Source organism: Cryptomeria japonica, chromosome 1 (genome assembly GCF_030272615.1).
Source record: "Cryptomeria japonica chromosome 1, Sugi_1.0, whole genome shotgun sequence".
NCBI classification, from domain to species: domain Eukaryota; kingdom Viridiplantae; phylum Streptophyta; class Pinopsida; order Cupressales; family Cupressaceae; genus Cryptomeria; species Cryptomeria japonica.
Genome location: NC_081405.1, coordinates 527,529,110 through 527,550,108, shown reverse-complemented (window position 1 = coordinate 527,550,108; position 20,999 = coordinate 527,529,110). Strand labels below are relative to the sequence as shown.

Sequence of the window (20,999 nt, the reverse complement as noted above, 5' to 3'; positions counted from 1 at the left end):
TTGATGAGCACTCCAAGGTGAGTATAATGATGGCGTTGAGACAAGTTTGGATAAAGGATGGTTTCTCTATCATTATGGATGGGTAGACCAATATGATACATCAGCAACTCATAAATATTATTGTCATGTGTTCAGCAAGCTCTTATTTTCTTAGAGCTACTGATTGTTTCGGGAAGAGGAAGGATACAAACTTCCAATTTCAGATTTTGAAGAATGTCATAGAAGAGGTTGGACCCTGTAATGTTGTACAAGCAATGACTGATTTGACCTGTGTATACATATTAGCTACCTTGATGGTGGAGGGTGCTTACAAGTACATCTTTTGGACCCATGTGTTCATGCATTGAACAACACATTGAAAGACATTTTGAAAATAGATTGGATGAAGGAAGTTGTGTCCTGGACATTTGGGAGAAATATACCAAGAAACACAACATCAGCCATTGGAAAACTTACAAGTCAATGCTTCATGGCTTATAGGACAGCATCTTTAAAGTCAGAGATGCAATATGTTGAGGATTCAGAGGGCTTATATTGACAAACTGATCTTTTGGTAAAAAGCAGTCCCATTTTTGAGAAACTAGAAAATAAATCTAAGTTAATTGTATTTAAACCCAGACATCCATCAATACAACAAACGAAGCAATATTTTCACAGATGAAATACCATACCAAATAAAATATAAGATTAAATAAATAAATGAATCTAATCTTTACCCTTTACCTACAAGAAAATTGTCCTATGACACAAAAACCATTTACCTTGACAAGTGATCGAGCATATTCTAGAGCTGAAGCAGCAAGTCTTCCAGCATTTCTCATGTGGTGAATACCAGTATCATCGTGTACTTCTGGATCTTTTACAATAGCAGGATTTGAAATAGATCCCACATAGGAAGGCCTAATAATATGGCTGGGCACACTTTGAATTGACGAAACTTTATAGGGTTTTATTTTTTCCTGTTTCTGTATCCCATTCAGCAGTCTGTCCTTGTCCATAAGATTATAACATGTTAGGTAGCACTCTAAAAGTTGCAACAACATTCAATCAGAACCTTTTTCAATAATGTTGATAGTGAGTCACAAGTTCCAACTAGGTTCCTTATTTCCTAGAGCTAAAACTCTCACAAAATTTACTCCAAATGCATCTAAACATAACCTGGGCATATAAATGTTCTTTTTATACAGAAAAGCTTAATAAATCCATACTTGAACAGTAGTTTTAAACTGCACAATATGTAAAACGTATTTATAATTCCACTTAAATAACAATGAGAATGACCCAGTACTGTCTTGATTCTTTATCCCAAATAGGAAAAATCATTCTACTTCTAAATCTGAGATGAAAAAGGAAATCAGTATTGGAATTGAAACCTATGGAAATTTTTCATGGATAATGCCCACGAATATGTACAATTACACCAACTCAACAAACATAATTGGGTATATAAAGATTTATCAGGTAAGGTTATTCAAGGCACAATATGATACCTGGTAGTAAAATAGTGTACAGTAGCACCCAAACTTGTCCCTGGAAGCACAATTGTCGATACATGTCAGAGTGCATCACCTAATTACATTTATTTAAGCATGTGTTTCCAAAAAAATAATGTTATCACTCATAATATGAACATGTTTTAATTGAATTTGCACCTCAATTGATATTGGTTTGACCTTCATTCACATGCAAATTTAAAAAGTTTTATTATAAAGCATGCCTAGTGGTAAAACAAATTAGTTCAACTCAGCAAATGAATCAAAACAATATCAAAGGCTAAGAGAAACACTTTGTGATTATTATCTTATAATCACTCTGATTATACTCAGGCACATTGTGTATTTCTTTGAGCACATTTTAGTACTAAATAATGCAGGAATTCTAAACTAGCACAATGAACAAATTAATTTTTAACAAGTAAAGGTATTGCCCAACAACATTTAACAAATCTGACATGACTGCAGCATATGCATCTCATTCTAAGTTGTGAAAGGTGAGAGTATTTTTTGAACACGAAATCAGAAATGCACAAAACAAAAGCATCTGAAAATAAGTGATGTTGATTTGCTCACAGATCATTTGCTGTATCAAGAATTCATATCACATGCTATAGTTCCTAAAATCAAATCATCAAACCTTGAGATACATAGGATTAAACAAAGGCAGTCTGAAGATTATTCTAGAAGTGACACAGAGAAACTCACAAGAAAGAGATAATACTTGTCAGAAAAGACACTGTTGTGACCTTTTTCACACATCGCCCCATTGCAAATGGGGACCCTCTCTTTTCCTGCTTTCTAGGGTTTTGTTAGTGTCCTATGACCTTTTTCTGCAGTTTCACCAAGCCTTGTCCAATTCAGAGCATTTCAGGCCCTAACGATTGAAAGTTAGTTTTTGCAAGTTATGTGATTCCGAAGTGTGAACACCACCAGAGTGCTTAGAGAGGCCAAAGGACGAAGATCGCAATTGATTTGGACGAATTTGGACAACTTTCTATTTTTAGAAAGTTTGCTTTTTTGCTTTTTCCTATTTTTTAAGGAAGTTTCGTTTTTGGCATTTTCAGCGCGATCCCCGATATGGCTATTTTTAGAAAGTTTTTCCTATTTTTTTGGGATGTCTGCTTTTTGCTTTTTCGGGATGCAAACCTAGGGTTTACACTTGTACCACTGACCAGCTTCGACCGGAACTCGAAAATTCCAAGTTTTGACCTAAAAAAGCTAAATCCCTAGATTTTAGGCTTTTTGCTTTTTCGGGATGCAAACCTAGGGTTTACACTTGTACCACTGACCAGCTTTGACCAGAACTCGAAAATTCCAAGTTTTGACCTAAAAAGCTAAATCCCTAGATTTTAGGCTTTTTTCTTTTTCAGGATGCAAACCTAGGGTTTACGCTTGTACCACTAACCTGCTTCGACTGCGATCCAAAATTTTCAAGTTTTGACCCAAAAAGCTAAGTTCCTATATTTTAGGGGGTCATGGCACCTTCAAAGGATAATCAGCTCGAAAAATCATCCTGATCCTCAAATGTCCTGAAATTTGGCTAAGTCTGGAATGTCATCCCGATCCTAAAATTTGACTGAGTCTGGAAAATTGGAGAATCCTCCAAAAACTAGATTTTGCATTATTAGTCCTAGAGGCCTAAAACCACTCTCAAACATCCTGACAATATATATGAAATATAACTTAAAGTATAAGTTAAATGTTATATTTCATATATAGTCTGCCCTCTTGAGAGCCTCCAAAAGTCCGCCTTGAAGAGTAAAGGTCTAGAAGTCCGCCCATGTTGGAGATGTCTAAAAGTCCGCCATGTTGGAAGGTAGACCAAAACTCCGCCAAGATGGGAGAGATGCTTGAAGTCCGCCCAAGAGGAGGGATGCCTAAAGTCCGCCCTAGGAGGTGTCTCCAAAGTCCGCTCAAGGTGGGAGTGTTGCCTAAAGTCCGCCTTGCATGGAGCAACTCCAAAGTCCGCCATAGGTTGAAGAGGCCATGGTGGCCAACACTCCAAAGTCCGCCATGTATGTGTAGGGTGCATAAGGGTGTAGCCTAAAGTCCACCCAAGCATGCCAAGTGATGAGAAGCCAAGTCTAAACTCCGCCATAGGTTAGAAAGCCATGAGGAGGTGTCTCCAAAGTCCACCCAAGGTGGGAGAGATGACAGAAGTCCGCCCAAGTTGGGGACACCACCAAAGTCCGCCCAAGATGAGAGACCACCAAAGTCCGCCCAAGATGGGAGCCGCCACCAAAGTCCGCCCAAGATGGAGGTCATGTAGGAGCCCTCTCCCAAGTCCGCCAAAGTAAGAGAGCAAGGTAGGAGGTGCCAAGTTTAAAGTCCGCCAAGGGTAAAGAGAGCTATGAGGAGGGACCTTCAAAGTCCGCCCCATGCCTTAGCCAAAATTTCGCCTTGATGGAGAGCCATGAGGAGAGACCTTCAAAGTCCGCCCCATGCCTTAGCCAAAATTTCATCATGTAGGAGCAAAGGCTAAAGTCCGCCCCATGCCTTAGCCAAAAATTCTGCCTTGAAGAGAGCCATGAGGAAAGGTCTCCAAAGTCTGCCATACCTTGGAGAAGATGGAGATAAATTTCAAAAGTCCACCTACGCATTGAAAAGTCAAACAAAATCAACAAGATGCCAGTGATGTCACAACATCCACTGAGATTTCAAAATTAAATCCAAAATGAAGAAAATATCTAAGGATTATTAAAAATCCTCGAAATAAATCCAAAATAGAAAGTTTTCAAAAGGAGAATATTGGAAGATTGATAAGGATTTCGAACTTAAATCCAAAATGGAAAGTTTTTTTAAAAGAGAATATTGGAAGATTAATAAATATTTCGAACTTATAGCCAAATTGGAAACTTTTGGAAGATATTTTCTTCAAATTTGAAAACATGAAAACACTTTTCAAAAGAATGAAGTTAAAATTGGAAACATGAGTTGGATGATTTTAGGGGTTTTACTTGAAGATTTAACCTTGTCTACAAATGCTTCATTATCAACTTCATTATTACACCAAGAAGTTCAAAGTTACTAAGGAGAGCTTAGTAAAGTATGTCAGTTTGGAGATCATCTGGAGAAAATTCTAGACATTGCTGGAAGTTGGATAATATTTTTTGGCAAAAGGTTTACAGATTTCTGGAGAAAGACAACTAGTATGAGGAAGAATCATCCAAACTTTTCTGAATTTTCTCAATATTTTGGAGAAAATTCTAGCCTTACTTCTATCCAAGTCAGAGGTGAAATTAAAATTGTGAATTTTCTGAATATTTTCCAGAATTTAATAAATGATTTTTTTTCGAAAATTTTGAAGGAAGAAAATCATTTTTTTGGCTAAGTATGAAATTTTTTTGAAAGTTTTGACACTTGGTGGTGACCACAACCAGCCTTAAGACTGAGGGTTTTAAGGTGAAAATTCGATTTTTATGGCTAAGTATGAAAATGAAGTGAAATTTTCCAAACACTTAGCCATTCGCAGCCTCAATTTTCTTTAATCCAAGATAGATTTCTAACTTATTTTCCTTTGGTTTTACAGGTCGCAGGAGGAAATAGAAGCGGGATCATCATAGAGATCGCAGTTGGAGTTTCAAGCCAAACGAAAGATTGAGGACAAATTCACAGGCAAGGTTCATCCGGGCATGAAGATAGCCAAAATTTGGCTAAGTATGGGAAATGTTTCACAAAGAAAATTCCAATTTCCTCAATCATGATGAAGGCATGTTAGGGTATCGAGAAGAAGGACATGATCACAGCTAATGCCTGAACAACTTGATCCCATCCTTTCATATTTGCAAGGGGTTATCTAGAGCTTTTACCCTCCTCCCACGCAACAGAAATTGGCAACTGAAGGCAGGATCATCACAGAAAACACAAATGGAGTTTCAAGCCAAATTCAAAATTGAAGACGGGACCACGAGCAAGGTTCGTCCGAGTATAGAGAGGGCCAAAATTTGGCTAAGTATGAGAAAAACTTCACGAGGGGATTTCTCCTCCAAATTCGAGGCACTTGAAAGAATCTCAAGGCATCAAGAAAGAAAAGTTCTCAGACTTGGTGAAAATATGGAAAAGTTAGATAAACTTCCAACTTCTTGAAGAATTTCATCTCCTGAGGGAATTAAAAAAGACAAGCTCTCAAGCAGAATCAAATGGCGACAAGAAGGAATCAAATTTCCATACTTAGACGATTTCTTGACACAAATTGGAGAATTCAAGAAAGACATCCAACACGTTGAGGTGGCGCCTCGTCATTTTCCAACCAATCAGATCGCTCCAAGTCAGCATGTCCAGGTTCGATGAACCTGACTTATCCAGAAGCTTCTAGAAGGGCACACTTCACAATGCAACAACCTTCTATTTTCATTGATGGTTCATATTTAGCAAGAAGGACAAGTGACCCAAATGTAATTGGTCGAGGGTAGTGTTGACGTGTATTTTGTACACCATCATACACAGAATAAAATACCTAAGGGCATCTTATCCTCTCTTGAATAAAGTCTCTAACTGCTGAAGATTCGCATGAAGGATCAGTTAGGATGACTTCAAGGTTCCTTTTGGTAGGGTCTCTACATGTGGATAAGCTCCAGTGGTATGATGTGATTTGCTGGAATCACAAGGGGACTTACATTGAACTTCCGATTTGCTTTGCTGGAACACAAGCTCTGACTGACTTAGATTTTTAAAAAAATGGAAAAAGGATAAGGGCGAAGAGAGGATCTAATCCTAATACTAAGAATGTAGTAGCAATGATTGATTTTTTTGATGAAACTCTAACTAGGTCTTGTTTTGACATCAATGGAACATCTACACAAGGCTAGTGCGATCTTCTAAGGGAAGCTTTATGATGTTCAAATCATCACCGCAGGCATAGATACCATCCAAGTTGATGCATATCAATGAAGAGGCGACAAATTGAAATTGAGCTTAAGCTGAACGATTCCAGTTGACTACACAAGGCGAGTCTGCAATCAACAAACTGCTAGTAGTATGGATATACGAATTCCACCATCAATTAATCACATTTCCTCCATTCATCTAATCATCTACCATCTAAGATTGAAGACTCAACAAGAAACCATGCAAATTGCAAGAAAATGACATATTTCACCATTACTTCAATGAAAATGGAGTTTGTTTACAATCAATGGCAACAATTTCTTGCCTTGTCCTCCTATTCTACTCTAATTGCTATTCTATCAATTTCTAACTACTCTCTATCTACTAACTGCTTTCAACTATTTCTATATTATCTCTCTAACTCTCCTTTACAAAATGAAATGTCAGGGCTTATATAGTGCCCACAATACAATTTGATGGCTTAGATCAATTCAAGATTAATGGCCAAGATTTTACAATGAAAACCCTAATTAGGGTTTGTTACAACCATTACATAACATTTAATGCTTGACCAATGATAAAATTGTATTGCTTGGACACATGTCCCTTCTAGAAAAATCGACCAATGGATAGCCGGGGTAGGTACATCGGAGTTTGTGCCACCTTCCATGAGTTAGGTACATTGAATCTGGACATGCTGTGGTGGACCACACTGACTGGAGGAGTGATGACTGGGATGCCACCTCATCTGACACTTGTAGCTTGCTAGATATTCAATTTGATGTCGTTGAGAGGCTATCTTTAATTAACTCTTGTCCTAACTCCTTTTGTCCTTGATGTGCAGGATGATGATGTAACTCGCCTTGGAACGCTGGATTGAAAGAGGTCGCCCCTGTCCTGGCTTGATCGTCCCGGCAAAGATCGTCCTTGATTCGACTTGATTTTCCTTGATGAGATCTCCATTTGATGCCTACACAACATTTCAAAATTAGCAACATGATTTTGCAATATATAACATAGATTAGAGAGCAAATTTTAGGAAACTTAATGATAAGTCCTTTATTAATCATTTCCTAAAAAGATTGAGCTTATTGAAATTCAAAATTTCAAAATTCAAAATTTAAGCTATGACGATCAACGTTCAAAATCAAAACAATAAATTCATATCGCCATACCTCTCTTGAGAGCCTAACTCTAAAATGCAAAACAAGGAATTTGCCTAGGCAAAATTAAAATTTGATGGCTTCGACGTGATCTTGAAGGATAATGAACGTCCTCTTTGTCCATTCGCCACCCTTGGGGATATCTTTGATGTGTTCCTCAATGTCCTTGGCAAGTTCACCTAACTTGAAACTCGAACTCCTTTGATAATGCTTGCACCTTCCCTTTGAAATTCGCTCCTCCTCTTGAATGATAATTTCGCACTTCCTTTGTATACTCCAAATCGCATATGAAAGAGGATGCTTGAATAATGATTTAAAAATGAAATAAACACCACCTTTTATAAACACTTTCCTCATGCATTACCTTAGGCCGACTTGGTGAAAACAAAGATAATTAAAAGCCATTTTTAATAAAAAACCAAGGCCGACTTTTGTAAAATAAACCCAAGCGCTCAACTTGATTTTATAATTGATTAACTTTATGCCTTTATAATTAATTTCGATTTTTAATAGGCAAAATTAATTAATAAATGTTATGCGTTATTTTTAAATGCCACTTAATTAAATTTTCAAAACCTATCGAATTTAGCATTTAAAATAAATTCAAAAACTTGTTTGAACGCCAAAATTGGAGAATTGGGAAGAGTACAAACCTCATCGCCCTGGTTCCTGACTGAGGGACAGGAGCGATCCATCAATTTGGTCATGATTCTTGCAATTTTAACGTTCAAAGTCTTGATCTCCACGTTGAATTTGCCATTTTCGCTAGGATCTTCGAACTTGAGTATCTTGCTTGTGCGAATGAATGTCCTTTATGACCATTATCGCTCTGGTCCCTTGGAGAGGGACAGGAGCGATCTAGATGTTTTCACTTAGATCTTGCATCTTTATTCTCAAATTTCCATCATAAGGCGAACATTAGTGTTATTTCTTCATTCCATGCTTGTTTCGCTTGAATTCTACAAGGCGTTTTTTGATGTTTAGAGGATCATCGCCCTTGTCCCTTGGAGAGGGACAGGAGCGATCCTTGTCTTATAGCTTAAGATACTTTGTTCTTGATTTAACTTCACGTTCATCACCTTTTAAAAGACGTTTCAAACCCTTTGCAATTTTTCTTTAACGTGATCTTCAAAGGATAACATGTGTTTTGGCAAATATCGCCCTGGTCCCTTGGAGAGGGACAGGAGCGATCCTAGTGTCTTGGCTCAAATTTGCTAACCTTTAACCTTTGTTCTTCGTTCATTACCTTCCAAATAACGTCCTCGATCTTGCCCACCCTTGCATTGTCTTGATTTTGAAGGAGCATGAGTGTTTTAGTAAAAATCGCTTTGGTCCTTGTCCAAAGGACAGGAGCGATATAGTCTCTTTAACTCAATTGATGATCATTTAACGTTCGAAACCTTTGCATATCATCTTCAAAAGACACCTTGGACCTTTTACCACTTTGCAAAACCTTGACTTAACGTGATTTTTGAAGGAATTAGCAACTATAATCAATATCGCTCTGGTCCCTTCCTGAGGGACAGGAGCGAACTTCAACGTTTTGAGCTTGTCCTTGCTTCCATCAACTTGCCATCACTTTCATCGCGTAGAATGAAGTCCCTTTGATCCCCTTGGATACTTGATGTTTGATAAACTTTCAAAATTTAGGGCCTCATGAGGATTTCGCTCTGGTCCCTTGGAGACGGACAGGAGCGAACCTAGGTTTTTTAAGTGCAAATCCTTCATTTTGACGATCCTTGTAACTTTGTGCTTGATTGAGACGCTTCAAAATGTCCTTGCCACCTCTCACCTTGACTTGGAGTGGTTTGAATTTGAGGAAAAGGCAACATAACTAAGATATCGCTCTGGTCCCTTGGAGAGGGACAGGAGCGAATTTGTACTTGTAGTCTCCATCACACTTCGCCAACTTCCAAATTTATCTTCAACGGTCTCGTAACGTCCCCTTTCATTCATCCATGCCTTGGAATTCATTGTAACTTGGCAAGAAATTTGTCTAAGACAAAAATAGCTCTGGTCCCTGCCTGAGGGACAGGAGCGAACTTGGGCATTTGGGTCCCTTGTTGATGTTTCATAATCTTCAATTTGTCTTCAATGGGTTCAACTCACCTCCTTTCTTGCCTTCAAACATAAAAATTGCTTGATCTTTGCCCAGATCGTACCTTATGAAGAATTTCGCTCTGGTCCTTCAGTGAGGGACAGGAGCGAATTTGACCCTCTAGGCAAAAACTTCATCATTTCATTGTTTTTGATCAAGTCTGGATGCTCTATCATGCTCATTTTGTCCTTCACCATGCTTTTGATGTCTCAATTCGTCCAAACAAGGTCAGGAATGGCTCAAATAAGTATTTTCGCTCTGGTCCCTTGGAGAGGGACAGGAGCGCTTCGCCTTGGTCCTCCTGGGAGGGACAGGAGCGAAATTCGCTCTGGATCCTCAGTGAAGGACATGAGCGAAATTTGACTTTCGAACTCTCTATCAGGACAACTTTTATGGAATATAACATTTAAGTATAAGAAAGAATCTATGTTTCTTCTTTCTTATACTTTAAGTTATATTCCATATATACTTTCAGGATGTTTGAGAGTGGTTTCAGACCTCCAGGAGATATATTGCAAAATCTAGTTTTTGGAGGTTTTTTCAGTTTCCAGACTTAGTCAAATTTCAGGATCAGGACATTCCAGACTTAGCCAAATTTCAGGATCAGGACCTCACTCAAGCCGGACTTGCTTATCCATGTGATCCCCAGGCGACGTTCAAAATGCAAAGGCTAGCTAACAAAACCCTAAAAAACCTAAAGAACAAACCCTAAAAAGCAAAAAAAACATGGGTCCCCATTTGCAATGGGGCGATGTGTGAAAACGTCACAACAGGTAGTTAGTTTTGGGAAACCCTAATTAGGGTTTATAGCTTTCAATCTGGGCCCTTGATCACTGTTTGATCTCGGCCGTTCATTTATTCTTGAAAACTATATAAGGCTACCTCCTCTCATTTGGAGGGTGTGAGGTTTTTGATGTATTGTTGCTTAAGGTCATTTCCAGATAATATATTGCATGTGCGCTGCTTTGTAATCTCTATTATTTGAATGATTTGCATGGTTTCAATTGCCTCAACACTTAGTTAATATTAATCTAGATTTGCTTTCATTGTTGTTAATTTGAATGAAGGATTTGATAAGTATCAAGTGACAGTGTATCTCCGCTCATACTTTTGGTAAATGGATGATTTCCATTCTACCTTGCAAAGTTAGTCTGAGTCCATCCCCTGTGCATCCCAACATCTCGATCATAAGCACAACCCATTGAAGAATGCACCGGCCTTGTGTAGTTGTCCCTAGTGTGGCGAAGCAAGGTTTGGTTTCTCGAGAGCACCCAGTCGATACTGTCTCTAGAGTTCGTAAGATTAGATTAGCCTTCCTAAACCCTATCCCTTTTTCCCTTTCTTTTGAAAGTCTAAATCCCAGAAAATTCCCCCCAAAAAAAAAGAAGAGCCTAAAATTGCTAAATCCATCTAAGTCCAGCAGTTCAAGATACTTGTCAAACGTAAGTCCCCCTTGAAATTTCAGCATACACTACCCAAGAAGCTATTCCACTAAAGTCGCTTGTTCGCACATATAGACCTTGGAATCAGTAGTGATTTTTCAGGAGAGGATAGAATACCTTCGGGTATCCTATCCTAATGTTTGGTAGATGATAAAACAGACACCAACCATGGTCATGATTGATTGGATCAGCTCTGCCACATTAAACTCTTGTCTTTGTTTATAAATTCATTTCCTTTCAAATATTCATGTTATTCTCATTCCTAACCTAAGAAACAATAATAGTTAATATCAAGGAAAAGCTGGATGCCAGAAACATGTGTAAAAGTTTCACTAAGATGATCTTCAATAACTCTTCAAGAATTGAAAACAGCAGAACATTTAATTTGCAATTCATATAGACATTCCATAACTAACTCACCAACATGAATCTCATCAATTCATTATGCAGACTTAATTGATTGTATTACCATCCATTATGATGTTCCTTACTAAAACAAATAATTCCTACAAAGTAATGATAGTTTAACTGTTGTAAACGGAAAAGATTAATGTGTGGAAAGTGGGAACAGATTATGACAGAAAACATTACTCTACAGAACCCAATGTGGGAAGTAATTACAGAAAGGTAAGTTTTCTTTCCTTCTCTTGCCAATCTCTCCTTCCAATCTTACAAGCTTGCTGCCTTCCCAAGGCCTTCAATGATCCAGGAATCATCTAAATGGCAGTTCTGGACATGTTTCTGAAAATTTTCCAAAAAATTAGTTATTTGGTATTTTCTACATTTTCCTTTTCCCTTTTTGCATTTGGTCATTAAGAGCTTGCCAAGATACCCTGAAAAGGATGGTAGAGCTCCCTTTAGGGGCATGAAAACTAGTTCGTGACTTAAGCTTTCCAATGCATTTCCAAAGTTTGAAATTTGACCTACGATCAAAGAGCTTTGACCACAATTAATGGTAATGTGAAAAATAAATAACTCCAACAACTATTTTCATTTTTCTAATCAGTGTGTCCTTTTTCGACTACTCATTTCAGCTTCCAAAAGGACATGGATTATCACCAAGTGTGGTGAATGTTCAGTCCGCAGTCTCACCAAGAACCCTAATTTACTATGTTCAGTCAATTTTAAGTTTTTGTATTGAAAAAACTTACGGCTCTGATTTCTCTATTTCAATTTCAACAATTTCTTACGGCTCTGATGATGAAAAATCTAAGTTGATATCTACCAAGACTTGGTTATCAAGGGTTGGTTATTTTATTCAAACCATCAAAGAAGTATCACAATTAGATAACATACAAGATTTTATTCTTCTTGAAGATAATTCAGCTTCAGAGGTACTTGTCAAATCAAAAGCTCGTGAGAAGGATTATTTACGAAATCTTGATAGTTTTCAACAACTCCTTAAGAGAAATCTTTAAGTGGAGGATACAGTGAATATTCTTTTGAGTTTTGACTCATCCTCATCATTAGTAGATTCCATACATATCAATGGAGAAATGGCTCTTTTTCTTCAAGATATCCAAGAAGAAGGATGAAGAAACATTACCAAAAAGTCATATTCACACTCCTACCCTAGTGATGGGAGACAACAGCTACACAATTCAAAACAATATGTCTAATTATTTCCTCCTCTTATGAATGTAGTCATTGAATTCAATTGTCCTAATAAAGCTGAAGAGACTTAGTTTTCTCTTAGACCACTAATATGGAGTGATGGATAGCAACATGAGCTCCGAGAAGATGATATTTTTCAATGTGTGTACTTTGATAATGATCTAGGACATGCAGATTCAAATCTTGATGGTCTCTCACATTCAAACTCCAAAGTCTTTTGACCTATTCACACATCGCCCCATTGCAAATGTGGACCCCCCTTTTTTTCGCTTAGTAGTCTAGTTGTTTCCTAACATTTAGTGTGTCTAGCAGTAGTTTTGAGTCCTGATTGCGAATTTGCCCCTAGAGATGTCACCAAGTTACCAAATCTTGGTCTAAAGCCCATCAATAAACTCCAAGATTGCAAATTGAGGGCAAAATGTCAAATGCGAAATGTCAAACTTGCTAAAACTTGTCAAGGGCCGTCAAAAGTTGCAAAATGTTGTTTGTAGTTTCTGGATTACATTGTGTAAGCAATTTTTTAAACCATCAACATTTCAGATCACATTTTGTGATCCATCATCATCTTTCTTTCCTTGAACTCTCTTGCATCCTGATGATGGATAACAGAGTGTAATCCGAAACGTTGATGGTTAAAAAATTGCTTACACAATCTAATCTAGAAACTACAAACAATTTTTATATGGATTGTGGAAATCTAATAGCATTGCAAAATGTTGTCGAATCTTGTCAAAGAATTGTCAAAATTCAAAAGTTGAAAATCCTATAAAAAGTTGTCAAGATTGCTAAAATTGTAAAAATGTAGCAAAATTGTTGTCAAGAGCAAGTTTAGGATTTTTGAAATGCTAGGGATGGAAAATGGTGAAATTCAATGCCTGGACAAGAAAATTCCTTGTCAAGGTTGGATTTTTTGACCTTGACAAGAGGGGAAGTATGAGAAAAAAATTGTAAAAAAAATATATAAAATTCAAGTGCAATCTTGGTGAGGTGTGAAATTCCAAAATTAAGATTTAGGGGCTAACTTTTGTTGTTGATTTGCAAAATTAAAGTTGATTTTTTCTTTCAAAATCCGCAAAATTCACTTAAAATCTCCTCACAAACGTTTTGTCCATGTCAAAACCCTTTTAGTGCTAAACTATCCTTAGGAACTTCATCCTAGTGCTCATCATTTCTTGATCATCATATGGGAAATTTCATGGCATGGTGAATTTAGCGCTCAACATTCCAAGAGAGCATGTCTCTAGTGCCCAAGTGTCCTAGACTCACCCTCCCTAGCGCTTGGATAGTGTGGATTATCTCTTTGCAATTTCACTTTGTTTGAATCACTCCTTAATTCTATTGGGGTGCACTTACGGAATTCCTTGTTTGCATCATTTAGTTTGGAACTATAGGTCCCATGGGACCTATGTTCTAGGAAAACTCCAATTTAGCACCCTTGAATCCAAGCACTTCATGTATTAGCGCTCACTTATCCAAGGGACTCATGCTTTAGCACTCACATCTTATCCTCAATACCCCCTTCATACTGCGAGGGTGGAGTTAAGCCTGGGTCAGCCCTTGAAGTAAAACAAGGCAATCATGATTTCCAAGTTGGCCTCTGTCAAGAGCAAAAAATTCAAAATCGAGGATACTAATGCCTAGGTCAACCAGATCAAAGAGGAATAAATTCAGGTTTGGGGGCACTATAAGTATGAGGTTGGATTTCATTTCACCAACATCAATTACAATCCAATTCACAACTGATTAAGGAGCAGAGCAAACATTAGGAGCAGGTATCTATTTGTGAATTTCATTAGGTTTTGAGGCTAATTTCCATCCCTAATTTGGAGCAAACTGAATCTCACACCAGCAGCAGACATTGAGGCGATTTTTATTGAATTTTCCAGCAACTTCCTTCGATATTGAAGCAAATTACTGATCAGACATTGGGGTAAATTTGCAAAGCCTCATTTGGTGCGAATTAGGAGACATTTCCACCATTTTTAAGGCTTGATTTGGAGCGAATATCAGCAGCCCTAAGTGCAAATTGTGCAGACTTCATTCAATCTCTCAAACCAGACCTAGGAAGAATCAAATTTCCAACCACATTGGTGCAAGTTTCACCAACTTTCATCACCTTGCACAAAGAATTTCAAAATCAGATCTGATTGGAGGTTAATTTCCAACCAAAGGCAGAGTTAGGACATCTTGATTTGAAGCGAATTTTGTCCACAATTTGATCAGATTTAGACCTTCATTGTCATCACCAAGGAAAAAAATTGAGTACTGAAGGGAAGAAGGTATGCATTTGAGAAGAGTAAAAGTGTATTCAAGGGCTAGACCTCTATCAAAAATATGAGTTTTAATTAGATTCCCTTTCATTTCCAGATTTTTAGATAGGAATGTGGATCATTTTTTGTGATTTTATTGATGATCTTATGAAAAACCTTCTCTATGTGTCTCCAATGCAAGAATTCGTCAAAGTTATCATGTTTTTATTATTTTTATCACTTCTTGCATTTTACATTGAAATGTTCCCAGTTCATCCTAGCATCCTTTCACTTTTATAACTTAAGGTGTTTTATCTTCAGGAGGTAGATGGCGGGTGATAGATCTGGAGGAGTCTCAAGGCAAGCACAAATGAGGTATGACTGTAAGGGAGTCCTTCCAGAATCAAGATCATCTCGAAGTGGAAGAAGATTGGAGACGCCAACCTTGGACACATCAACTTGGAGGAGTTCAAAGAACAAATGCATGGATGCAATCCATCCAAATTAGCCAAGAGGATTGTAAGGAATGGAATTGTGCAAGCCGTCGACTTCCCCCCAACAATACAATGTGCCAAGTTGATGGTGGAATGTGCAAGGCACTATAATCCCAAAGAAAGACAAGTAGGTCCCGATGATAGAGTGCTCGCTGATTTGATAGATGATTCTATTGCGGAATTCTCCAATATTCCAAGGTACAATTCCACAATCTACAACGCGAAGGAGGAACCTTTGAAGATATACAACAATGGACTTAAGTCTTGTGCGGAGATCATCAACAACGCATGGATATTGAAACCAAGGAAGCATCATACCAAGTTACCAAAGAGGCTCGTTAGTTCTGACATCAAGGAGGAGTATGGTGATCTTGTCACCTTGTTGAACCGAGTGATGGGATGTCCCCAAGCTTCTAGCTTTGAGACTTGGATGTTTTGTTTTATTGAAGAGACAGCAATTAGGTTGAAGATGATCAACTCGGACAAGATAATCAGTGATAACCTAGATGAACTATTGAGGAACTTGGAATGAACCCGATCATTCTACATGAGCTCTTACATGGTCTACATGCTAGCAAGAACTTATAGATATAGAGGATTGACATGTAGAGGACCAGTTGGGAATGGTGAATGGCAATTTGAGGTCTATGAATGTTGTCCCCAGTTGCATCTTCACAATGCCACTCATTTCAAGAGAGTGAATGACGCCTTCTCAATGTACATTGTCCAAAATATACAAAGAGGCACTCATAAGAGGTTATCACAAGGGGCTAAATACTTGGTGAAGAAGTTTGGCTCATGGTTCATTCAATTTCCAAAGTTCACCTACATTAGAGTTCAAGGATTTTTCATCTTCTCCTTACCCGCTTCCAAGATTCCCAGCTGACAAGATGGTATTGTTAGAGGTTACAAGACAACTCTCTACATATGATAAGATTCAAAAGAACAAGCGGAAGGCAAGGATGCCTTTTTCACTTGCCATTGGGAACTCAATTGAGACATGTCCTTCATGTCAAGCAGCTGAGGGATCCAAGGAGGAATTACAATTCTATTCCCTTGTGACCTATGCATCAAGATCGAATTTTGATCCTTACTATAAGATGAATGGCATTTGGAAGGAAGTGTAGACACAAGGAACACCTAGAAGACTATTGGGCAAATGCTATGGATGATTTTGAAATCAAGAAAAGGATGTGTTCAAGGCTTTCAATGCAAATGGTTAGAATTAGTTAGCTATTCCCCATTTTGAATTAGGCTGAGAATGATGGGAATTGTGAACAATGTTATTTTGAAGAAGAAAAGGGTAAGCCCCTACTTGCCCCTCCGTGGAAGAGGTAGCAAATTTGAATATATTGATGAGACCAGTCATGACAAATACAAAGATGGATGGATCACCAAGCTAATAGGTTGAAAGAAAAGACAACCCTCTAACCTATGACTTGATGGGTGATTTCGAATCACACTCTTCCGAGGAAGATGGATGAGGAGCAACAAAAAATCAGTATTGAGGAAGAAAGAGATAGACAAGAAAATGGAAGTCACGAGAAAAGGAAGAATATGGCCGAGACTTCACAAGCAAAGAAAACTAAGAGAAAAGAAGTTTCAAGAGAAGAGCCCTCACAAAAGAAGCAAAATCAAGAACAACTCACTCATCGGCAGCACTTCTTCCATTCAAAAAGTTGCCTCTTCCATCAATAGAAATGTAACGCTAGTTGCGGAAAATGAGTCACAAAAGGAAGTTGAGGTTCATCCAAGTGTTCTAGAAGGTCAAGAGGTGAATGAAGTCTTGGAATCCATTCAACAACAAAAATAGGAGGGAAATCCTTCCCAAGGTGTGGAAGTCCTACTTGATGATCATTTGATGAAGCAAGAAGCACTACCAATTGAAGAAATTCCAGAGAATGTGGACATGGCTTTTCTAGATGAGGATGTCAATGATGGAATGATTTTGGCCCTTCAAAGATTTCAAGAAATGAGGAAGTGAATGAGGAAGTGAGTGGGGATATTGAACAATGCACCACTCCTACATGGTTAAGAAATAGAATGAAGAAGGTTGTAGTAGAGACTAATCTAGACAAAACCTTGGAGGATTTTATAAGCAGAATTGGCAAGACTACAAAGAAGAAATAAGCCAAGAGGTACTCCAAGATCACAAAGGATAGCTTAGGATCTTGCACAGTGCAAGTTGCAATTCCAAGGGTTGATAAGACACAAGATGACATCACTCTAGAAGAGTATGAAATTACAACTCTTGATTTGGGACCAGCAACACAAGAACAAGTGATTGAAGAATTTTATGTCCACGAATGTAATTAAGGAAAGATGGAGGAAAGCAGAAGAAAGGAAAAATCAGCTTAAAATGGAGAAACAGCAATTGAAGAAGTAAATAAAACACTTGATGAATCCAGTTCAGCAAGCCAAAGGAACATTTGTCCCTCCTATAGCACGTTCAAGGGAATCAATTGACGATTTGGAAGGGATGAAATCTATAGCACAAGCAATGAAGAACTGGATTGGAAGGGAATCATCTACAGCAAAAGCAGTGAAGAACTGGATTAGAAGGAAATCTACAGCACAAGCAACGAAGAATTGGAAGGGAATCATTTACCAATGTCGCAGAAAAAGACAGTACTAAAATATAGAAATTATCTATATCTACATCGCAAATAATTGTTAAAGAACTGAGCATTTCTACATCGCTTTCGTGACGTCTTAAACGATGTCAACAATAACTTTGCAACAAAACGACAGAGAATAGAAGCTTTTGAGCGACGAACAGCTCTGTCACAACCTTTTAACCAAGCATTCCGACCATGACTATAACATGGAATAGATTAAATCAATGTGCTTCATGCTTTATGCTCTATATGTGTTCACATGCATGCTTCAGGACTCATGTGAATTTGTGTAACTATTGTGTGTAACATATGTTCCTGTGTATGATTCATGACTCAAGTATATTTATGTGCATGCTTCATACGCTACTTGTATTCAAGTGTATGTTTCACGATTTAAGTGAATTTATATGTATGCTTCATGCTTCAAGTGTCTTCATTCATGTGCTTCATACTTCAAGTGTATTCACTTGTATGCTGCATGCTTTAAGTATTTATTGTATGCTTCATGCTTTAAGTATTCATTGTATGCTTCATGCTTCAAGTGTATTCATATGTATGCTTCATGCCTTAAGTGTATTCATGTGTATACTTCTTGTTATATTCATGTATGCCTCATGCTTTAAGTATGTTCATTCACCTACCTCACATGCTAAATGTGTGCTCGCTGACATAAGTGAATTGATATGTATGTACTACATGTATTTACGTGTATACTTCCTGACTTTAGTGAATTCATTTGAATACTTCATGCGCTGTGTATTCCCATATATGCTTCATGACCTAAGTGAATTCATGGGTATGCTTCACGCCTCAGTGCTTCATGTATTCATGTGTATGATTTTTGTCTTACATGTATTCATGTGTACGATTCAAGATTTACATATGATTCATGCCTTCATGTGCTTTATACTCTACATGCATTGGTGTGTATGACTCATGCTTTATGCATATTCAAGTAAATAATTCATGCCTATTATGTTTTCAGCATGAATACTTCATGGGTGTGTTGACGGCAATATTGTACACAGAAATAAAACTAGTTAATTAAGTTGTAATTGTGTTGGTTAGTTGGCAACCGAGGGGTGGCAATTGTGGTGCGACGGTTGGCGCTCGCACCCCCTCGGTATCTTTATATACTTCCGAATGTAACTTGTGAGGGGACAACGACAATTATGAATGGAATAAGATCTCTTATACTTGTTTAATATCTATGGCGTTATTATTCTGCACTACGTGCTTTATGTTTTAAGCTATTCACCCGAGGGGGAAAACATTTGGCATCGTTGCCTAGACGTACTCGGGAACGGAAGACGTGGATGGCGCACGAACACGATGGGCCTACCCGTCGGTGAGATTAACCCAGAGGCCGACGACGCGCAAACGGAACAATTATCGTGGGACGTGATGAGAGTCAAATATGCCCTATTTTACACCATATCTTATACCTTGCAATATGCCTTCATATCCATTTCTATATACCATTTCCATATGATTTCACTATGTTTTGTTGCATATGTTTTGATATATATAAGTAATATTTCATCAAGTTTTTAGATAAAATAGTGAATAAATAATATCATATTGTGTTTACTAATATTTATTTCATATCAAGAATATATATCTTGCAATATACTTCCTGTCATATTTTGTGCAGGGATCTTCTTGTCATTTCCAAGTGGACTCTTGCTACACCAGTTCAGAGCATTAGTTCTTCCAATGATATGGATCAATATATATTCAAGAGGCATCAAATATGCTTACATGGCTATACACATCAATGTTTAGTTAATATTTTAAATATTGATTGGCCATTAATAGAAGAATGACTCAAAAATATGTCAGTCAGTTTTGCGTTGCATTTTACAGGCAAATGAGGAAGAATCTCAAAAATCTGAGACATGGGTTTTGTCCAGAATGGTCCCATTTAATTTTCCACGTGGCAGAATCTCCATAAAATGAACCATTTAGAAGTTATCGGTGGTTTTCTAAACATAATAATTCTTAATTTACTGTTGCGGTCAACCAAGACTCCACATTTTTCTGCAACAAGTAATGGTTTTATTCACGTGGAAAATGATTTGTGGAAGATTCAGTTTGCTAGGAAATTTTTGGTACAGATGGTTACATAGCTGGAGAAGAATATCTCTATTTTTGGTTGTTGTTACAACAGATTTGTTTTTGATTCGTGGCTATTCCCAAATGAATTACATCAACCTCTTTCTCACCAGTTTGTTCAAACAAACAATTTCTATTTATCAACTATTATAAGTTCAACATATTCATATATAGGGGCATTCTGTAAACAAAAATACCAATTCCACAGGCTGCTGTACGTGAGTTTCTTGTAGCAGAATATTGAATGAAGTATTTGTAATATTCATGGATGAATAAAAGAACGTTATTCTGATCAAAGCAGTGTAGAAGGAGTTCATTCTTTCCCACCAGATGTACTGAGGAGGCAGGATCCACTTCTCGGGAATGTCTGGTGATTAATTGTAGATTAGTTGTGTGTTTATTTTCTGTGTATTATGATTTTAATCAATTATTAAGCTTAGCACTATTTATATTAATTTAGATATTGTGTTTTATGTAATTGTACATAATTCTACTTGATTATTATTTTCTTTAGATTTAATTGTGATTCAAATTTGTTTGGTTTGTTATTTATTTCTTACAATATTATATTCTAGATTAAATTTTCATGCTTTATAATGCTTTCTAGTTTTTATAATAGTTTGCTTTAAAGAATTGAGAGTTTAATTCCTATCGCTAGGAAGTGACAGTTCCTGTCGCCGGGTTTATTTTGGTCTGTTATAGGTTTATTTCTGTGTGTTCTAGTTGCATTCATCTCCCTTGGTTTGCTATCTTCATCCCTTGAGCAGATAGCCACTATACCTTTCATCAGTCTATGACCCCGGATTGACATTAGATGCAAGATGAACTGGCTCATAAATCTTATCAATTATTATTATTAATATTTAAACCACAGTTTGTTCCT

General features: G+C 37.4%; 1 protein-coding gene across 5 annotated transcripts in view; it reads right to left on the bottom strand.

The window, feature by feature from the left end:
* Nucleotides 1-20,999, bottom strand: part of LOC131055371 (methionine aminopeptidase 1D, chloroplastic/mitochondrial) — a 195,909-nt gene that overhangs the window by 130,536 nt on the left and 44,374 nt on the right. For all 5 annotated transcript variants that reach the window (XR_009108338.2, XR_009108337.2, XM_057989822.2 and 2 more), the window contains exons 3-4: nucleotides 1,491-1,530; nucleotides 762-984 (exon numbers count right to left, since the gene is read on the bottom strand). Coding sequence is in view for 3 of the 5 variants with exons in the window: in XM_057989822.2 (XP_057845805.1) it covers nucleotides 762-984; nucleotides 1,491-1,530 (263 nt within the window). In the remaining 2 variants the exon portion in view is untranslated. The remainder of the gene's footprint in view (nucleotides 1-761; nucleotides 985-1,490; nucleotides 1,531-20,999) is intronic.